Raw genomic sequence first — 21108 nt, forward strand, 5'->3', positions numbered from 1 at the left:
ACACAGACACACACAGAGGCACGCGAGCACACAGACACACAGACACAGGCAGTAAGGGGAGAGACACAGACACACAGGTGCGCACACACACACACAGATACACAGACACAGTAAGGGGAGAGAGACAGACAGACAGACAGACAGACAGACAGACAGACACACACACACACACACACGCACACGCGCGCACAGACACACAGACAGTAAGGGGAGAGACACAGACACACAGGCGCGGACACACACACATCCCGTGTGAGGACATGAGCCCCTGGGGTATGGCAGCCCAGGACAACTCCCCTACACAACCCTAAACGGCCATTACTGCAGAAACAATCTATAATGGACTGATTAAACTCTCACTGTATAATTAAACCCTTCGATCTGGAGTGCCTCTTAAGAGCACTCTGCCAACAGCACAGCTACCATGTTGTTCCTGGCCTATAAAACAGACTTTTCTTTATCTGGGGTAGTGAAACGATCCCAGTGCATCCAAACTGAGCGCTTCACAAAGTGGGACTCAGGGTGCCAGTTCTGTTGGCACAAAACACCCTTTCATTTGACTTTATTTTAGTTGAGCAATCCTTCTAAAAACGATCATATTAATGGTATTTATGGTTCAAGTGTACAATCCTCTGGCCTAGATAAAGGTGCTTTTCCAAGTGCATTGAGTTTGCAGTCAAGAGTCTGCCACATATACATACATGGACACATTCACAGTAACAAACACAGACACACACACAGACACACACATTAAAACAGTTCATCGTGAGGTAATTCAGCATGGCCCCTATTTCTCTAAGAAAAGTCTTGGAAGCATCTGGAGCCTCCAGCACACGGCCAGAGTCTCCAGCACACTGCCAGAGTCTCCAGCACACTGCCAGTCTCCAGCACACTGCCAGAGTCTCCAGCACACTGCCAGTCTCCAGCACACTGCCAGAGCCTCCAGCACACTGCCAGTCTCCAGCACACTGCCAGTCTCTCCAGCACACTGCCAGAGCCTCCAGCACACTGCCAGAGTCTCCAGCACACTGCCAGAGCCTCCAGCACACTGCCAGAGTCTCCAGCACACTGCCAGTCTCCAGCACACTGCCAGAGTCTCTAGCACAGCCAGTGTGGAGGTTTAGTGCTTATTCCAGCTCCCTCAGCACCTTAAGAGCCCATCCTGCCGCACACAGGGCCTACTGCTGCACACAGGGCCCACTGCTGCACACAGGGCCTACTGCTGCACACAGGGCCTACTGCCGCACACAGGGCCTACTGCTGCCCACAGGGCCTACTGCTGCACACAGGGCCTACTGCCGCACACAGGGCCTACTGCCGCACACAGGGGCTACTGCTGCCCACAGGGCCTACTGCTGCCCACAGGGCCTACTGCCGCACACAGGGGCTACTGCTGCCCACAGGGCCTACTGCTGCCCACAGGGCCTACTGCTGCACACAGGGCCTACTGCCGCACACAGGGCCTACTGCCGCACACAGGGGCTACTGCTGCCCACAGGGCCTACTGCTGCCCACAGGGCCTACTGCCGCACACAGGGGCTACTGCTGCCCACAGGGCCTACTGCTGCCCACAGGGCCTACTGCCGCACACAGGGCCTACTGCTGCACACAGGGCCCACTGCCGCACACAGGGCCTACTGCCGCACACAGGGCCTACTGCCGCACACAGGGCCTACTGCCGCACACAGGGCCCACTGCTGCACACAGGGCCTACTGCTGCACACAGGGCCTACTGCTGCCCACAGGGCCTACTGCCGCACACAGGGGCTACTGCTGCCCACAGGGCCTACTGCTGCCCACAGGGCCTACTGCCGCACACAGGGCCTACTGCTGCACACAGGGCCTACTGCTGCACACAGGGCCCACTGCCGCACACAGGGCCTACTGCCGCACACAGGGCCTACTGCCGCACACAGGGCCTACTGCTGCCCACAGGGCCTACTGCCGCACACAGGGCCTACTGCCGCCCACCGGGGCTACTGCCGCCCACAGGGCCTACTGCCGCACACAGGGCCTACTGCCGCACACAGGGCCTACTGCCGCACACAGGGGCTACTGCCGCCCACAGGGCCTACTGCTGCACACAGGGCCTACTGCTGCCCACAGGGCCTACTGCTGCACACAGGGGCTACTGCCGCACACAGGGCCTACTGCTGCCCACAGGGCCTACTGCTGCACACAGGGCCTACTGCCGCACACAGGGCCTACTGCTGCACACAGGGCCTACTGCTGCACACAGGGCCTACTGCCGCACACAGGGGCTACTGCTGCCCACAGGGCCTACTGCTGCACACAGGGCCTACTGCCGCACACAGGGCCTACTGCTGCACACAGGGCCCACTGCTGCACACAGGGCCCACTGCTGCACACAGGGCCTACTGCCGCACACAGGGCCTACTGCCGCACACAGGGCCCCAGAGTCACTGCTGGGAGGGAGCTAACACACGAGCCAGCCTTCAGAACCAGCCTTCAGAACCAGCCTTCAGAACCAGCTGCATCAGAACCAGCCTTCAGCCTTCAGAACCAGCTGCATCGGAACCAGCCTTCAGCCTTCAGAACCAGCTGCATCAGAACCAGCCTTCAGAACCAGCTGCATCAGAACCAGCCTTCAGAACCAGCTGCATCAGAACCAGCCTTCAGAACCAGCTGCATCAGAACCAGCCTTCAGCCTTCACCACCAGCTGCATCAGAACCAGCCTTCAGCCTTCAGAACCAGCTGCATCAGAACCAGCCTTCAGAACCAGCTGCATCAGAACCAGCCTTCAGAACCAGCTGCATCAGAACCAGCCTTCAGAACCAGCTGCATCAGAACCAGCCTTCAGAACCAGCTGCATCAGAACCAGCTGCATCAGAACCAGCCTTCAGCCTTCAGAACCTAAAGCTGGCAGCTCCCCTTCATTCATACCCCATGACAGCCCCCAGCTCATTTTCCAAACCAAACAAACCGAGATGAGTAATACTGGCCTTTTAATCATTTAAATGCTCAGTTCCTGGAAAAATACCCATGTGACCTGGCAGAGACAGCCCTCTGCTTACTGATGTAATGCCATCTAATGCCCTCACTACAAGCAACTGAAATATATATATGGAAAGAGCCAGAAATAGAAAACACACTCATTATCGCTGCCGTTAATCTCTGAGGAGTCACAGAAACAGGGTGATGGGTGGGAGTCACAGAAACAGGGTGATGGGTGGGAGTCTCAGAAACAGGGTGATGGGTGGGAGTCTCAGAAACAGGGTGATGGGTGGGAGTCACAGAAACAGGGTGATGGGTGGGAGTCACAGAAACAGGGTGATGGGTGGGAGTCTCAGAAACAGGGTGATGGGTGGGAGTCTCAGAAACAGGGTGATGGGTGGGAGTCTCAGAAACGGGGTGATGGGTGGGAGTCTCAGAAACGGGGTGATGGGTGGGAGTCTCAGAAACGGGGTGATGGGTGGGAGTCTCAGAAACAGGGTGATGGGTGGGAGTCTCAGAAACGGGGTGATGGGTGGGAGTCTCAGAAACAGGGTGATGGGTGGGAGTCTCAGAAACAGGGTGATGGGTGGGAGTCTCAGAAACAGGGTGATGGGTGGGAGTCTCAGAAACAGGGTGATGGGTGGGAGTCTCAGAAACAGGGTGATGGGTGGGAGTCTCAGAAACAGGGTGATGGGTGGGAGTCTCAGAAACAGGGTGATGGGTGGGAGTCACAGAAACAGGGTGATGGGTGGGAGTCTCAGAAACGGGGTGATGGGTGGGAGTCACAGAAACGGGGTGATGGGTGGGAGTCTCAGAAACGGGGTGATGGGTGGGAGTCTCAGAACCGGGGTGATGGGTGGGAGTCTCAGAAACGGGGTGATGGGTGGGAGTCTCAGAAACAGGGTGATGGGTGGGAGTCTCAGAAACAGGGTGATGGGTGGGAGTCTCAGAAACAGGGTGATGGGTGGGAGTCTCAGAAACAGGGTGATGGGTGGGAGTCTCAGAAACAGGGTGATGGGTGGGAGTCTCAGACACAGGGTGATGGGTGGGAGTCTCAGAAGTCAGAATATTACTGTCCCTGATCTTCTGTCTCCGAGTACCACGCCAAGCGATACGCAAATGTGAATCACTTTTCTAATCCTTTGAACTGAAGATTACACGGAGACAGAGAGGCAGAGAGACAGAGACACAGGGAGATAGGGAGACAGAGAGACAGAGAGACAGAGAGACAGAGAGACAGAGAGACGAGGGTTGGGGGTCTGCAGACCACACTGATCCTAACACAGCCTGCAGGCCGCATCGCTGCGTTCAGATTAATCTTTTAATCCAGAGGAGAGAAGCCCTGGCACAGGAACTGAGCAGCAGTTTAAATTCCCTTAAAGCCTCAGCCCAGCCATAAATCTGCTGGAAACAAGCAAAGCAGCAGGGGTTAAGCCAGGGGGCAGCTCCACTGCCCTGCTGAAGAGACAACACCACGGCTGCCAGGTCTGAACTGCACTGCTGAAGCGTTAATGCCACGGCTGCCAGGTCTGCACTGCACTGCTGAAGCGTTAATGCCACGGCTGCCAGGTCTGCACTGCACTGCTGAAGCTGCCAGGCTGCCAGGTCTGCACTGCACTGCTGAAGCGTTAATGCCACGGCTGCCAGGTCTGCACTGCACTACTGAAGCGTTAACGCCACGGCTGCCAGGTCTGCACTGCACTGCTGAAGCTGCCAGGCTGCCAGGTCTGCACTGCACTGCTGAAGCGTTAATGCCACGGCTGCCAGGTCTGCACTGCACTGCTGAAGCGTTAACGCCACGGCTGCCAGGTCTGCACTGCACTGCTGAAGAATGTGTCTGGCCCAGGCGAGAGGCTCTGGCCTGAGCAAACACAGGCGGAGGGGGCAGAGCAGAGGGAAGCGGACCGGTTGGGCAGGGTCTCTGGGTTGGGCGGGGTCACTGGGTTCAGCGCTGAGTCAGCGTTAATAACCCCCCCCCCCTCCCCCCTGCGTGCGAGACGGGAGCGATCAACCCAGGCCCGGATTCCCGGAGCAGCGTTCCGATGCGTCAGAGGCTGGAATCCCTGGAATCCGGTGTGATGCTCCACTTATCCAGCAGGCCAGCGCTGCGAACGCTCCCTCTCGGACTGAGGCAACGTCGGAATGCAACTCCTCTGAACAGCCCATCAGATCGCACCCTTGAGTTCAGATTACACCACATATCAGACTCCATCACATAAAACCACTGGTCCTCTGACATGAAACCCGTTTCTCAGGTTCTGAGGATTAATTAAAATGAGACATTCTCGGGGGAATCTAAATGAAGAAATACATATTCATAGCATCATACGCAGAGCGGACACAGCCCGTCAGACTGGGACGGGGAAGTGTTTCTGGGAAAGACGGCGTTCCACAGCGGAGAGCAGGATTCCCAACACAATTCCCAAGTGAAAAACTCAAAGCTAAGAAAACGTCTCAATAAGCAATACGCCAACCATAGATCTAGACAGCTCAGTTTTTGGTTTTGGTTTTGTTTTGAAGCAGAAAGGCTACAGCAGCTTAGCTTCCAAACCATAACAAGGCGCTGATTTTTTAATAGAAATAAAGCGGATGAAGGATGACGACTGAACACAGGCCTAAGAGCGCTCCCCGTCCCCTGCTGCTCGTCCCAATGGTGCTGTCACACACGCGTTACAGTGCCGTTACACAGTGCCGTTACACATGCGTTTCAGTGCCGTTACACAGTGCCGTTACACAAGCGTTTCAGTGCCGTTACACAGTGCCGTTACACATGCGTTTCAGTGCCGTTACACAGTGCCGTTACACAAGCGTTTCAGTGCCGTTACACAGTGCCGTTACACATGCGTTTCAGTGCCGTTACACAGTGCCGTTACACACACGGTTTCAGTGCCGATTGGGTTCACCGAGTGATCATTTCTGCTGTGAGCAGAGTCAAAGCTGATCTGACCCAGTCGCCCCGTCACCTGACCCAGTCTCCCGGTCACCTGACCCAGTCTCCCCGTCAGCTGACCCCATCAAAGACTTGTGGGTTCAAAAACGCACACTAGTTGCACGAAATTCAGGTTGATTTTCATTGAAATATGGTACGAGTAGGATGTGGTTTCGAACACAGCCATTTTGTTTCTTCACAAAACGACTGCCTCCAGTACAGGAAAGCACCAAAATGAAAAGGCTTCAGTTCCAGATGGTTCTGAACACACAACAAAACCCCAGGAGCTCAGAGCAGCATTACTTGTATCAAAGGAAACTCGGTGCATTATGGGAAATTAAACCTTCCTTTCAGATGAGATCTATTCCTGGCGAAAGTCATATTTTACAGCTATGCTTTCATATTGCATTTTCCAATATGAACACTTCAAACAAAAACAACTCCCTTTGTTCCCTACGTGAGAAGTCATTTTATTAAATGGGTTTTGAGGTTATTAAACATCAAGATTTTGCATCCATCAAATCTGCTTCTATTCAAGACAAAACCAAAAACAGCCTGATTAACTGGCAGACCCAGCTGTCAATCACACCCAAACGGAAGCCTGCAAGTTACCTTCTACCCAGTACCCATGATCCTCTGCTTTCCGTGACAATCAGGCTCATATGCTTGGAGAGCAAAGGGGAGAACCAGGAGGACATCACAGACTCCATTTGGAGGACACAGTCCCTGAATCAGAACCTCCATTTGGAGGACACAGTCCCTGAATCAGAACCTCCATTTGGAGGACACAGTCCCTGAATCAGAACCTCCATTTGGAGGACACAGTTCCTGAATCAGAACCTCCATTTGGAGGACACAGTTCCTGAATCAGAACCTCCATTTGGAGGACACAGTTCCTGAATCAGAACCTCCATTTGGAGGACACAGTTCCTGAATCAGAACCTCCATTTGGAGGACACAGTCCCTGAATCAGAACCTCGATTTGGAGGACACAGTCCCTGAATCAGAACCTCCATTTGGAGGACACATTCCCTGAATCAGAACCTCCATTTGGAGGACACAGTTCCTGAATCAGAACCTCCATTTGGAGGACACAGTTCCTGAATCAGAACCTCCATTTGGAGGACACAGTTCCTGAATCAGAACCTCCATTTGGAGGACACAGTCCCTGAATCAGAACCTCGATTTGGAGGACACAGTCCCTGAATCAGAACCTCCATTTGGAGGACACATTCCCTGAATCAGAACCTCCATTTTGAGGCTTTCACAACAGAATTAGTTAGTAACTTCATGACAGGACTATCAAAGGTAGAAGACGCAGTGCTGGGTGTTCATTAATCAGGAACCGTTGCGGTATATAGCCATGTTTTCCTCTAGCAAAATGCGTTCGTCTTTACAGGAAATGCAACAGTGACTTCACTTATTTTCATCGTGGCATTCGTGAGTTAATGAATACCATCCTCGACCAAGTGAACTAGAGCATATTTTATTAAATGACTCGATCGCACCTGAAACCTGCCAAGTCCCACTGTGTGCGGCTCGTTTTGGGCAGAATGGATCTGAATAAATGAGTCACAAACACAGCGCCGGAGTACAGTAAAAACACTGAGCGGCTAAAGCCTGTGAGAGCGCACACACACACACACACACACACACACATCTGTGTGTCAGTGACAAAGGCAGAGCAACGTTTGGGATGAGATCATCGGCGCTTTCGTGGTGTAAAGTTCAAAGACGAGAGCCCCAGAGACATGGGCAGGCTAAACTCTGACTGGCCTGCAGGTCCGTGAAAGGCAGCTTTGCACTCCCAAAGTCTTGCTCACTGTCGGCAAAAAGACCTAAACTATGTTCCTCTCATTCCACTGAACCTGGAAACCAGGGCATGTCAGTGGCAGAATCAAAACACCGTGGAGCTCACGCAGAACCGGCAGACCAGCGCAACACGCTGACGTCACCGAGTAAAAGCACACAAAGGGCGAACTGAGTGACTCAAAGCCACATTCACAGCTCCGTAATGCAGAGGGAGGCTTCATTAATTCACCAACTCTCCCTCCGTGACAAAGCATCAAGCCGACCCAGTCATCTGCCTCGTGTTCATAAACACTGGCGGAAGGCCACCATTTCGAGGCTGAGGGTGGTGCTCCTTGTACGTGTGAAGCGGCCACAGCACCAATGTGAAGAGACCAAGCTTCTCTGAAGCTACAGCCGATGGACCACAGGCTGCAGAAGACATATGGACCAAGTGCCCGTTACGTCACGCACTGACGAGCAACGGGCTCCAAAACCACAGAAGAAGCCACGTCTTCGGGTGCCCCCTTGTTGTAGAATTTGGAGCCAGCGTGTGTGTGGCTCCCTCACTAAGCGTGTGAGCTAGGGACGGTTCCTGTCAGTGCTGAGTCACTCTGATTCGTCCACAAAGTATTGCTATGAAGTCCTAATAACTTTTTAAAAATAGCACATGGGGAGACAGATTATAGATGAAGAAAAAACACAGATACTTATTTTCCTGTGTGGAAAAATAATTGTCTCTCAACAAGACCAGGAAGTGAGCAGCAAGAAAAAAAAAAAAAGTTCCAGTTCTGGCTGCTTGCTTGGGGAGAATGCTGGGAGGTGCTCATCTGATGTGACGGGGTCAAAGGTCAGTCAAACCCTCAGCTGGGGTGACGAGGGTCGAAGGGGTCGAAACGCAGAGCAAGAACCTGCAGACTCTTCCAAAAACAAAACGCCAATCTGTGAATGTCGACAGCAAGCCCAGGCACACAGAGAACAGGTGCAGCAGCTGCTGCGTTTCGCACGGAGCAGAGAAAACTCAAAGCTAAACAAAGAAACGACAACACAGGCACTGGCAGAGACAGGGCCTCAAATCAGGACCTGCAGGGGAAAAGCCGGAACTCTGCCGTGACAGGGCGTTCTCCTGCACTGGACACAAGGAGGGGGGTAAGGTTACCTAAGGAAGGTCTAAACAGCCTTTCACAACCAGCGCAAGGGGCTCAGAGGAAACGTACACTCACTGAGCACTTCAGTAGGAACACCTGCACACCTATTTATTCATGCGATTATCTAAATCCTCCAAACGCGTGGCAGCAGTGCAATGCATAAAATCATGCAGATCGGGGTCAGGGGCTTCAGTTAATGTTCACATCAACATGTGCTCCAATCGCTCAGACAGCTTGTTGCTTTAATGCTCGACACCGAAACAGCCATGACACCCGGCCTCCCATCTGTTCCAGTGTGCCCGGACATCCACACTCAAGGCTGTCCGTCGACCTCACGCCCAGGGACAGGGGAGGCACCGATACAGCAGCTCCTGACATCCCCCTCAGACACCAGGCTCAAAGCAGCGGTTCCGATTCTGTTCTTGTTCTGTTCCTATTCCTATTCCTGGCCCTGGTTTGGGTTTTGGTTCTGTTTCTGGAGGAGTATTGTCCTGGCCCTGGTTTGGGTTTTGGTTCTGCTTGAGGAGGAGCATTGTCCTAGCCCTGGTTTGGGTTTTGGTTCTGCTTGAGGAGGAGCATTGTCCTGGCCCTGGTTTGGGTTTTGGTTCTGTTTCTGGAGGAGTATTGTCCTGGCCCTGGTTTGGGGGTTTTGGTTCTGTTTCTGGAGGAGTATTGTCCTGGCCCTGGTTTGGGTTTTGGTTCTGTTTCTGGAGGAGTATTGTGGAAACACTGCTGCACAAACGGCAAAAAGTACTGGAACAGGGAGGTAAATTCCTTTCTTTGCAACACTGAACAATAAAATCTGAAATTTGGATATGTCATCTCATGTACATCGTTTGACCTCAAACTCAATGTACAGCAAAAACAGGGATTGGCCTCACTGCTCCAATACTGTGTGGGGACTGGTGAAGAAAGGGGAGCCATTTAAAACGCACAAGGCTCCAACTATTTCAAGTTTTAAGAATCACGAACGGAGTAAAATCTTCCTTACCAAAGTGCCAAAGTGTCAATTTGAAATCCAAGCTTAATCATTTTTATAATTTCATGCACAAGCGCATTTAATTCCACCGCTTTGAGGAACTCCCTACGGGAGACGATTGAGACAATACTTGCGCTGTTCAGTCTTAATTTCCTGTTGTTTATTGCCACAGTAATTTAGATCATAAAGGAGGAGGCAATGGAAATAAATCCCCAGCGTGCTGCACAGGAAACAGGGGTGTAGATTATCCGGGCCGACGCCCACAGAAAACGCGTCAGAGGGGACCCAGATCAGCACTACTCAACTACCGACGGCTGCACCGCCTCATTTCACTCATTATTTTACCTGCTCGCTTCAGATAAAAAGCCAATCGGTGAAATCAGGTGCTGTAAGCGCACGGCTGAAACAAACGCCCGCAGACTCTGCGGCCCGCAGGACGTGGAGACGAGCAGCGCTGATCCAGTCGTTTCATTGGCTGAATACTCGGCATGCACGGTTCCCCGCCCACCACGGTGTGTCAGAAAGGTAAAAGCATCGCTCGGCAGATGAAGCTTGCGCCCATCTGCGCAGCCGTCTGTCAACCAATCGCAGCTCCACAACTCAGAAAGCGGTGCATTGTGGGGGAATCTCCGACGCGTTGGGGTAAAAAACACAGAAGGTAAGATTTCCTGGCGAAAAATGTCCCGCGGTGTTTCTTCTCCCCCCCTCCGTAAGCTATAAATAGCCTGCAAACTCCAGAAATCCCCGTGTGTGTAAACTGAGAAAGAAGGACCATGTGACCAAGTGCCAACCAATAACCTACTTCTTACTTCTGAGCTTAAAGCAGCACTCAACACGCAGTTCAGCCGTTCAGCCCTGGGAGTCAGCGGGCCCGTTCCAGTGGCCTATTTTCCCCCTCTTTTCTTTTCCCCGCCCCTGACCTGGAAATCGATCAAGGTTTACCGTCTTTAAGGACATTCCAACCTGTTAAAACGTTCAGAAATAGAAGTTAGGAAACTCCCAATCTTTCCCCTGGGCAAGAAAACATCAGCACGTCCTTTGCGGAAGTATTTTTATGGAAAGCCTGACGTATAGACGACCTCTCCCCAACTGCCACGTCTGTAACTGACCCGTGGATCCACCTCTCCCCATCTGCCACGTCTGCAACTGACCTGTGGATCCACCTCTCCCCAACTGCCACGTCTGTAACTGACCTGTGGATCCACCTCTCCCCAACTGCCACGTCTGTAACTGACGTGGCTTCAAACTGACGTTTGAAGGAGCGAGGACATTCCATTTGCCTAATTCACGTTTTTTCCGATTTCCCACCCGTCTTCATTTATTTTTCCTGCCACTCTTCCTAGCCCCTCCCAGTGGGTGGAGCTAGGAGAAGATAAAGAGCAATAAAAATAAAAATAAAAAAAGGAGGAAAAACAAGCGATTGGACTGAGCGCAGTGAGGGGGAGGAGAGGGTGATGGCGGTTGGAACAGGACTCCACTGCCCAAGACGAAAACACAGGGCAGCCTTTATGTCCTTGAAACGCACACTTTGCCCACAGCAGGATGACATCATCCCTTTAAACTTGGCTTGCACCTAGAGAAATGGATCACAGATGCATGTTTTAGCCTCCAGACCTTCTCACTTTCTTATGGGCCTGGAAAGGTCTGTTTAGTGTAACACACCAGGATGAGCAAAGACCGGGGGGGGGTGATCGTGTGATCACATGACACACACACCTGGGCAAACCTCCGACCGCACCTTCCATTAGAGCGTACTGTACGCCTGTCCCCAGTCCAACTCACCTCACTTAAAGCTTATTTGTACAGCGCTTTTCCCAGAAGACTCCTCAGAGGAACAGAAGGGTTAAAAGGGGGAAACACCAGCCCTAAGTCCCCTGAAAGCATATGAGGTAGGTAAAAAACCCCTCAAACAGTGGCAAGAAAAAAAACTCCCTGATGGGAAGAAATCCTGGGAGGAACCCGGCTAAAGGGGGACACCCATCCCCCACTGGCCTATCGGATGAGTTGGTAGCAATTGAGGTATTAAACTAGCAGGTAATCTAGAAAGTCCACATGACGGTCCACAGTCACAGCTATTTGTTTTTATATTTTATTATGAAACCATTATTTATACAGGGGAGGTTGGTTGAGCATGCAGTATTTCATTTAAAGCAATGTCCTGTTCATCCCACTAACCTGCATGCGCCTTTGGATTGTGGGAGGAAACCCACACAGACACGGGGAGAACATGCACACTCCACACAGACATGGGGAGAACATGCACACACCACACAGACACGGGGAGAACATGCACACTCCACACAGACACGGGGAGAACATGCAGACTCCACACAGACACGGGGAGAACATGCAGACTCCACACAGACACGGGGAGAACTTGCAGAAGCCACACAGAAAGGCCTCAGCCGGGATTCAAACCCAGTTCATTCTTGCTGTCAGACAGGCAACATTGCTATCCACTGCAAGAGGAGGAATTCAGGTTTCCAAAATAAATAGTGCTAAATGAGGCTTACAATATATAGCAAACATGCAGGGCTTTAGTGTGAAAAACGTCCAAATAGAATGCCAAAGTAGGAGAAACACAACAGAACCAAAAGGCCCAAAACTTAACTGCGGTGGGCACAACGGGAAACCAAGCGTTTCAGCAATAAGGCCAAAAACTCAAACAGCCAATGGTGGAAAATGGAAACTCTCACCGACTCCTAAAGAGCTGCTGTCCACTGACGCCCCGTTACACAAAAGGTGCCACAGTTTCCAGTTTAACAGGGCACTGTCAGTGGGGCTGAAAACAGCACAACTACAGAGAAATTCACTAAAATAGGGACATCTTTCTGTCTGAAAGATGAATTCCGCACAGACATTAGGAAGTACCCCCCCCCCCCCCCCCCACACAGAGTGGTCACTGTGTGGAACACTTACAATAAAACTATTTGTTTGTATAGCACCTTTTAGAGGACCGTCACAAAGACCCCTGGAATAGTTTGCCAGCTCATGTAGGGTTTTCAAGACCAGGCTTGAAACGGTGATAGATACCATCTAGCTTTTAGCTGAACTAAGTGTTACATACACAAGCGGTAGGAAAATGCCAAGCATTTTTGGGCTGAATGGCCTGTCCACATTATGTTGTGTGTTATATGTTAGGTTATGTTAAGCCTTACATGTTGTGATATTATGTTCAATAGGACTGCATTCCCACCTGGTCACGTCCGCTTGAAAGGGTGGAGAAATATAAACTCCACGAACTTTATAACCGTGTTACTTACACTGCTGCAGCAGACAGCAGATGACCGTTAGAGAAGAGAGTAACCAGTGGGACCAGAACAAGACTCCCCCCCCCCCCCCCCCCCACCCCTCTGTCCTTACTTCCTTATCACGCACTGTAACTGCCGAGATAACCAGACGCCAGTGAGTTGTCTAAACAGTGCCCTTCTCAGGAGCCGGAGGAGCCTGTTTTCAGTGCTGGAATCAGAGGTATCTGCGACCAGGAGGGCCGCCCATGACTGCTAAAAAAAATAAATAAATAAAAAATAAAATAAAACCGTCAGCACTGCACTATCTGTTGAAAAAATCCATAAAGTCTAGTCGAGTAACCAAGGCTTCGCTGATGTGGAAATTCACCAGGTCTCTCCACACTATTGCCCTGTGTCACTGGGAGAAGTTGCTGAGGAATTGAGAGCAGTCAGGAGAAATCTGGAGCTGGGACAGGGAGTGGGAAAGGCATCATGGGTAACAAGCGGAGATTTAAGGAGAGGTGCTCAGACAGAAAGATGTCCATTCTTCTCTCAGTAATTCAGCACATAGAAGCGTGTAAGGCAGAGTCAGCTTTAAAGAGCCGAGTGTGGTTTGCGTTGCTCCACAAAACTCACAATTCTGCCCGTGTCCAAATTAGTTCAGAGTTCAGCAGGTTTCAAGAGGTTCTCCTTGCATACAACCCAATTGCAGATGAGGTCGAGTCGCACGCGCACACACTCACACGCGCACACGCGCACACGCGCACACGCGCACACGCACACGCACACGCACACGCACACGCACACTCACACTCACACTCACACTCACACTCACACACACACTCACACGAGGCCTGGGCGTAACTCAAGGCTGTGTTTTTCCACAGGCCGTGGCTCGGTGCACACACAGGAAGAGGCCGGGGCTTCTCTGTGGCACTGCCGGACACGCAGTGGGGGCCACTCTGAACACGCCGTGCGCACGCCACCCTTCAGGCCCGTCCTGTGGCCTCCAGCTGCACGGAACAAGGACGGACAGCACCGTTCTCTGGACCCTGATGGGGACTGAGCTAATGGTGCTGTAACCTTGGCCTTCCAAGCTGTAAGCTGCCTCATGTCAGCCTTGGACCTCCCTCAGACAGACACACGGGGGCAGGGGGCACCGCAGCAGGCATTTAAACGTCTCGGACACCAATCGTCTTCTTCGACATTTATCGGGTGACGGCCAGTTTGCCTTGTAGCAAATCTAATTGTCAATGTCCAGACCCTTATATCTCAGCCAGACTAGCGATTGACTTGCCCTAGTTTTGAAAATTAAAAAGGGGGCAGAGAAGGGATCCCATTAGTTTGGAAACGAGGGCCTGACAGCCGTAAGAGAACTGACAGCCAACATCTATCAGCCACACAGACCCAAGGAGATGAGGGGAGACTACTATCAGTCATCACTAGAGGAGAACTAACAGTATCCTGGGAAATATGACAACTTGGCATGCAATTTTAATAAAAAATTTTTTTTTTTTTACACGGTCAAAGAACATAGGCCTTCTTGTTCAATGTATTTGTGAAATGTCTGTGCATTGATCTTTCTGTTCGGGTTAAAACGCTCATCTTTTAATTTGTTACGCTTAAAAGGCATTGTAAAAGCCAACTCGCCAAACTGCAAATTAAAGTTGTCCAGCCTCTTGATTATCTGCCATCTTTCTGACGGCGTGCGTTTTGTTTTTACGAACGTCTATGCAAATGTAAAAAGGGCTCTGCGGATCTCTTTTCATATACGGACCAGCCGATAATTTCACAGAAAATTAATTTAAACGATGAATACTTATGTCAAAAAACAAAGCATACATTACATACATAAATAAAACAAAACATGAGAGACTGACAACTCTAACAACAATAAGGAGAACATTTCTTCTGGAATATATATCCAACAATTTCACTAATATCCTGCAAATACTGTTTTCCCCCCACATAATTAAGCATTATACAGCTTGAAGATATGTTCAGACATGCCTGCTCTCGTGACACGCAGAGCCAAGTGACACATGGCAAACTACGATCAAGAAAACATGTGATGTACCGATGTACGGGGAAAAGAATTCAGTCTCAAAGATAGCTACAGTTAGGAGGCCATATTCTCCCTTTTATGGAGATCAAAGACCGGGCAGAAATGTGAAACTGCTTCAGCCCGAAGCGGAAATGTTTCGGGCACAGATGCTAAAGCACACTATCACCCACAGCCGAGCTTCATACAGCTAGCTACGGAAGTAAAGTCAATAAAATAAAGATCAAATACAGTATTTCTACGTTTACACTTGGCCAGCTAACCTTATAAATGTTCTCAATTCTCCAATAAATACTACATAAAGTGTATAAATAAATGCATACATCCTGCTAGCGCTATGTGGCCAAGTATCGGTCATGTTTCGGCTAAACAAAGGCATATTTACACTGTTAGCTAGTTAGCAAATGTCGTCAGCTATGCATGAATCTTGGGAAACTCGCTAATGTCATTACTCGGATAAATTAATATATTTTATAAATGTATCCAGCGTTGCTAAAATTATACTGATGGCTACATAAGCAGCGTACTAATTAACTACCATTCCTTTCCCCGTTCTTCACACATATTTTCCAGTTAGCCAACTTAGCAACTAGCTAGCAAGTTTTACGACCGATTGTCAGGGAGCTATCTAATAACGTTAGCTACGATGGCCTGTGAGTGGCAGCGTCACCTGTCATTGCAATTAGTTGGCTAACGCTAGCTAGCTTCAAATGAATGAAAGGTGCCGATGACAAAATATCGACTGAAGGTGTTGTACAATTCTAGCTAACGTTAAGCTAGCTGGCCAACTTACAACCCAGCGAGCCACCCATCTGTAAATCAACAACAAAGGGCATTTATAGCTAGCTGGCTGGAGTAGCCGTAGCAAAGGGATTAGTAACCCACTCCTGGCTAACACTCGTTAGCATCTACCCAAAGAAAAACAGTCTACAGTTAGCTAACCCAACCAAGTAATACCAACGACAGGCTGGAGAAGACTAGCTAACGTTAAATATACACAGTAGTGTTAGAGCGCACAACAAAAAGGCACTTTTCTACCAAACCTACATGGTGCTAGCATTAGCTAGTCATAAAACTGACAAAGGCAAAAGTGGCTAGCTATGCGCTAGCCAGCTACTCAGCTAAGGTTAGCTAAGCTAAATGGCTAAACAAAAAGGTGCAGAAGTTAGCCTCACCTAACGTTAACCAACTACATAATGCTAGATAGCCAATGTTAGGCTAATAAAATTAACATGAAATTGTCATCGGTAAATCTGAAAATGTTGTATTAATACAAGTTATATGGGGTAGGTAATTTAGCCAGCTAGATGTTAAAAGTCTAGCTCCAGCACAGATTAGATCAGATACACACTGTTGTATAGCTAGTCCGTTAGCGTTAGCCAGTCTTGGATTGTTTTTGTTTAGTTTTTTTGCGGTTTTTTTTAAAACCAAGATCGTTAAGGTACACAGGCAGCGAGATAAGGCGCTGTAGGTAACTTATCAGGCCACATGTGGCATATGTTTTGCTAATGTTGACACGGTCTCCGTGCCTTCAGTGCCGACCTGAGCAGTTGTAGCTTATGGTTTCTTTGTTAGCTCCACCGTTATCCAGCCAGCTAACATTAGCGCAGAGCCAGCAGAAACTCAGTCCAGTGTTCTCGGCATAGTTTACGCTCTTGCCATTCCTCTGTCTAGTAGATGAAGCTCTCCAGCTGCCGACAGCATGTTTTAAAGCAGCGTTTCGCTTCTTCGCCTGCTGAGGTTCATAATTCACTGGTCGCTTGTTAATGTAAATGTCAAGTGGAAACAGCATAAAGGTTTCAAGTGTGTAAGTAACCATACAGTCTCATTCGTGTTATACTAGCTACCAGTTTATGGCAACCAGGTTACCGGCATACATAAACAATGTTTTCCAAAAACAGACATATAACCAGATATAGTTAATAACATTACTGTGGAAACATTAAACTAAGACTGACAATCAAAAAGGGAATAAAGTCGTTACTTACTAAGGGTCGTTTGTAAACCTGGGTGTACGGGGAGCCTGGTAATTGTATAGATGGCAATAAAGCACGTCGAAACAGAAGCAACACATCTCCGCCGAAACAACCATCTTCCTGCCACCGCTGCCCGAACCAGATCCGGGGCTGAGATTAGGGGAGAGGCCGGTGGAGTTGTAGGCTCCGGGAGTTGGGGACAGCGCGTTGGTGTTGTTGGTGCTACTGCTACCCCCAGGACCCCCCAGGCCGTTAACTCGATTCACGCTCCCCGACGCCACTGTCGAGGAGGAACCAATCCCCAAGTCTGATCCGCAGTGTCCCGTCCCAGCTACCCCGCTCCCCGCCCCGCCAGGACCCCCCGACCCGGGGGACCCCGACAGCTTCTGCTTCTTCACCCCGCAGCACCCGGCCGCCATCTTGGAACAATCTGCACCGACACACCGCTTCCGACCCATCACCGTCACAGCGGGAGGGGCGGCGGGAAGCGCTGACCAGACGTAGAAATCCCACTGCGTCAGCACGTACGACGGCCAGACGTAGAAATCCCACTGCGTCAGCGCGCACGACGGACAGACGTAAAAATCCCACTGCGTCAGCACGTACGACGGACAGCGCTCCACCTTCTTTCTTTTCCCAAACGCAATGCCCAGCGCAGTTTACGCTATTTTAACCCCAACCACTGGGGCCAGATGGAAGGGAAAGACTGCAATGTCACTCGACGCTTAGCCAGAAAACAACGTATTTTACGCAAAGTGCTCACGCTGTTTTCTTAAAGGACTGTTCACCCAGACACGGACTACAGTAAACCCACACCGTCCGAAGGATCAAATATTTTTTAAAAAGGTACAGGCCCCCTGTCCCAAACTCGGTTTCCTCAGGAGCGATTCATTCAACATTCTCCCAAATCACGCAGATGCCTTCTTTAAGTTTCCCGACCACTGCTAGAGCTTAATCTCGGGCAGTTGCCAGCTGAGATGTGGAGCTAGCCGCTAATGCTAGCTGCGGCACTGCACTCACGGCGGCACAGAGACGGTTCTTTTTTTGTGTGGGAGTCTGTAGCTCGAGTAAGCAGCACCCACACGGCCAGAAAAGCCCGTCATAAGGTTCCGGATTCGGTAGCTCACAGCAGTCGTTTACTTGCATCCGAACTTCCAGATGTCGGGAGTCGAGGTCCAAATCCTAGTAAAAACCGGTCTCGGCAATGCAGTTTAATTTTTCACAGCGTCTGCAGCGTGCAAGTCATTTTAGCCACTCGCATCTGTTTTCTGGCTTGCACCCTGTCTTTTCAAAGAGTGCTCAGGACGTAGTTAGCTAGCGTTTTTTATTTATACCCCACTGCGAGCAAAGCGGACTTGAGCCTTTGCTGTAGGTTTCTTTTGAGGGTGTCATCCGTTTATTTTGAGACATTTTAGCTGAGCATTCTACCCCTTCTGACAGAAATCCATCGGGCTTTCCCACCCCTATTCCTCAGTCCAGTCGCAGTAACGTCAGCCTTGCTGCTGCAAAGGAGGCATCTGCGATAATCCAAAGTCACTTGCACCTTATCCACTTCTTCCACAGGAAAAAAATAGAGCCCAGGACGTATATTGCGATCAATTCCTAACTACGCATAATACGTACATTCTCCTGGGTCGTCAAATCTGAATTCTGAACGCAGTCTACGTTGGAAATAGGCCGTGCAGACTACTGTAGCGTATACGACGGAACAGTCGATGCCTCTTCTGTGAAGAATGTACAATGTACTAGATTTTCATATCGATGGCGTCCTCTTGTCCTTTTTGTCCGTCCCAGCCTTGATTCTACAAGAGAGGAGACAAAATATTTCCAATGAGAGTCATTGCCTGTTTGTGCACGACGGACCGTTCCCACATTCCAATCGACTGGCTAGCGAGCTAAACTAGCTTGACAGTGTCTGCGGCTCCCTACTTACTGTACGCCGCTCCAGGCTCACAGAGCTGAAATAGCAATAAAACAGTACCGGAGGATGCTCTCATGCGTTTTGTCATCCACCGATAGTACAAACAAAGCACAGCAGTATTAAAGCGACAGTGCAGATCAGAGGTACTTTCGACTGTCCTATTTCAATTCGTGTACAAGGCGTGCACGGTAGACTGATGGAACAGGGACTAGCGACAGTTCGCAAAAGCACAATCAGCATTCGCATTGAGACCGTTAACCTAATGTACCGAGATGTGCAATGGTTAATATATTGACCAGTATATATTGCCTGCTATAGCACTTTCCAAATTATTGTTGGCGGTAATTACATCATAAACCCCCGCCCTCTGTAACACGCCAATATATGTAACTTAAATAGTTTGGACATATTGTTTGTATAATAAATTGTATAAACAAATTGTGCCTCTGTCCCTTCATAATCCGTTCGCGTTAAGAATCATTAGAAAGTTCTATAACAACATCTGGAGTTGATTTGCCACCTTCCTGGTTTCCTGCATTGGATTAGTGGGAGAATAGCAAGGCGGAAACCACTGCCAACCATGAGAAACATCAATGCTCATCTCACATTTGCAATAAAGCACCTGGATGATCCCCAAGCCCCTCGGATAGTGTTCTATGGACAACACGATTCCCATTATGTCTGGCATGAATCAAATGCAGCATTTCATAGTAAGAGTATCATACTAGCAGTCAGACATGATGGTGGTGGTAGTGTGATTGTGTGCAGATGCTCCAGTCATCTGTCCACAAGCTGAAGCGCAATTGGATTACACAGCAAAACAATGGTCTAAAACACAAAAGCAAGTCCACACGAGTTACTACTATTCATCCACTTAAGGGAAGAAAACATAGACTAAAATGACCGCAGTCCTTCAGGCCAAATTAGTCAAATATCAGAGGAGTTTTTGTTTTTAGTTTTACCTTAGCCTCCTGGTTTCTACTGGTGGTCAGCGAGTTCAATCCATTAAAGGCACTGTTCTTTCTAAGCAAATTATACTACTCATGACACCAGTGTAGCTTTTTAAAAAATCTATGACACATGCTTTAATGAGGTGGAGCTACAGTCAGATTCAATTTCACCCTTTCTCTCTCTAGATTAGAACACGGTGAGCAGAGTTCTGTTTGACCAAAATGCGCATCACCTCTTTTGGATTTGAGAGTATTATAGCGAATAAAAAAAAAAGAAAAAGTTTTGAATATCAGAAGTGAATGAATATCCAAATCAGCAAAAAAAATATAACCCTTCTTGTTACATCTCTATACTCTTCAAATTATCGTAGGTGCAAACACACCACACCGCAGAGAGGATCCGGCCAGGCAGGATTCAAACCTGGAACCTCGTTCTTGCGAGGCAACAGTGCTAACCCCTATGCCACCGTGCTGCAACTGAAGCACAGGTTCAGTGTGTCAACAGAAACGGAACACTGGCCAGGTGTCCACGGCAACGCATTGTGTTCCTCCAGAGCAGCAAGGTCACGGCAAGGTCACACGGATAAGCTGTCACTGGGGTTTTGCCATTTCATGCACCTGCTCCTTCCTCACTCCGGGCTCTAAAAGGGATGATGGGGTCTGCCTCGGTGAGGTAGCACTGAAGCCACAGCAGTCCATGACCTGACCGCCAGGCTGAACATGGTATGGATTGTACAGTATGTTAATGAAAATGCATATCACTTCCCCCCTGTGCAAGTCACAGTATATTATGGTATATCGATAACACTTCCTCACTATGTATGCGTGTGTGTGTGTGTATGTCGCATGTGTATGCGAGTGTGATAGTGATACATATGTTGTATGTGTACCACAGATTTATGTTGTCCCTTGTGTGGGAAGGGGAGGGCAAAAGAAGGAGAAGAAATAAACTGTTGGCTCATGGGACAGCACGTGGATGGAGATAACTTCAAAAGCTCTGTAAACCTTCATAACAATTCCTTACAATGTCTGTACGCCACACACGACACATTGCTTTTCTTGTCCTTGCACTAATAAATTATGTTTAAATAAATTATGTTTAAATGCACCTTGCTGTTGAGTCTCCCTTTCGAGACGACAAAGTCGTGACAAAATGGGAGACATGAAAT

At 49.6% G+C, this 21108-nt stretch overlaps 1 protein-coding gene across 2 annotated transcripts in view; it reads right to left on the reverse strand.

Annotated features, from left to right (window-relative positions):
• Positions 1-18176, reverse strand: part of ammecr1 (AMMECR nuclear protein 1) — a 29492-nt gene extending 11316 nt beyond the window's left edge. The window contains exon 1 of one of the 2 annotated variants that reach the window (XR_009709074.1): positions 17081-18176. Coding sequence is in view for 1 of the 2 variants with exons in the window: in XM_061247330.1 (XP_061103314.1) it covers positions 17081-17526 (446 nt within the window). In the remaining variant the exon portion in view is untranslated. The remainder of the gene's footprint in view (positions 1-17080) is intronic. The other variant, XM_061247330.1, reaches the window with a different exon arrangement.
• Between the last annotated feature and the right edge of the window lie 2932 nt (positions 18177-21108).

Source organism: Conger conger, chromosome 7 (assembly GCF_963514075.1).
Source record: "Conger conger chromosome 7, fConCon1.1, whole genome shotgun sequence".
NCBI lineage: Eukaryota > Metazoa > Chordata > Actinopteri > Anguilliformes > Congridae > Conger > Conger conger.